Below are 808 nucleotides of genomic sequence, written 5' to 3'. Positions count from 1 at the left end.
AAAAAAAAAAAAGGCAAACACGGCCGCTAATACCGACGAGACGGCTCGGCGCCCCCACACGAACCTGATGGAGAACGCGGCGGCGGCCATGGACGCGTCGTCGACGCGCTCCCTCGGCGCAAATCTGCGCTGGATTTCGTGATTTGGTGGAGAGGAAGACGAGGAGTAGACTGGAAGAAAGGAAGGTGGGAGGAAAGAGGTAGGTGAAGGAAAGGCAGGTACGGAGTAGACTAGTATTTAAAGGATAGCGATTACCGTATGGTATTAATAATTCGAGGTGGCCTTTGATAACATCGAGGCGGATATTTTACTTTTTTCCCGCTCTTCCCACCGCTTATTTTGGGTACTACAATTCATTGATTTTTCAGCAGTTAATGCCCTGGCTGGCATTGGTGTCCTGCCCCGGAGGCCCAACATCTATTTACTGCCGCGGACAGCGACCGCTGATACAATTTGTTTTTTCTTTATTTCTTGTGTGTGGCAGGTAACGTTGCACTATCACGGTCTTCGGTTCGCCGGTGGACATCATCATGTGATAACGACCGCTGCGCGGTGGGGGCGCACAACTTAGCCTCCAATGATCTAAACTTGCGTGCGGAGATACATGAAGATCACAGGTAAGTTCCGGTCTTGTTTCAAAGGTGTACAATCTAAGCAGTTTTACAGGGTTATGCATGGGTATTATTTTGTGATTTGTTACTTGGGAAATGAGGCTTAAAAAGGTGATCCTAAATCAAAATGCGTAAATATGACGCTTTGCTAGCTGGGTCCGTGGTGTTTATGACTACAGTTAGTATTTTGGGCTCAT

The 808-nt window shown here is 47.9% G+C and overlaps 1 protein-coding gene across 1 annotated transcript in view; it reads right to left on the bottom strand.

Annotated features, from left to right (window-relative positions):
- The window catches only part of LOC119275356, an 18,249-nt gene extending 18,033 nt beyond the window's left edge, over window positions 1-216 (bottom strand). The window contains exon 1 of the mRNA XM_037556172.1: window positions 65-216. Within this exon, the coding sequence (XP_037412069.1) occupies window positions 65-90 (26 nt within the window). The 5' untranslated portion in view covers window positions 91-216. The remainder of the gene's footprint in view (window positions 1-64) is intronic.
- Between the last annotated feature and the right edge of the window lie 592 nt (window positions 217-808).

Source organism: Triticum dicoccoides, chromosome 3B (assembly GCF_002162155.2).
Source record: "Triticum dicoccoides isolate Atlit2015 ecotype Zavitan chromosome 3B, WEW_v2.0, whole genome shotgun sequence".
NCBI lineage: Eukaryota > Viridiplantae > Streptophyta > Magnoliopsida > Poales > Poaceae > Triticum > Triticum dicoccoides.
This window is presented reverse-complemented; position numbering and strand designations above follow the sequence as displayed.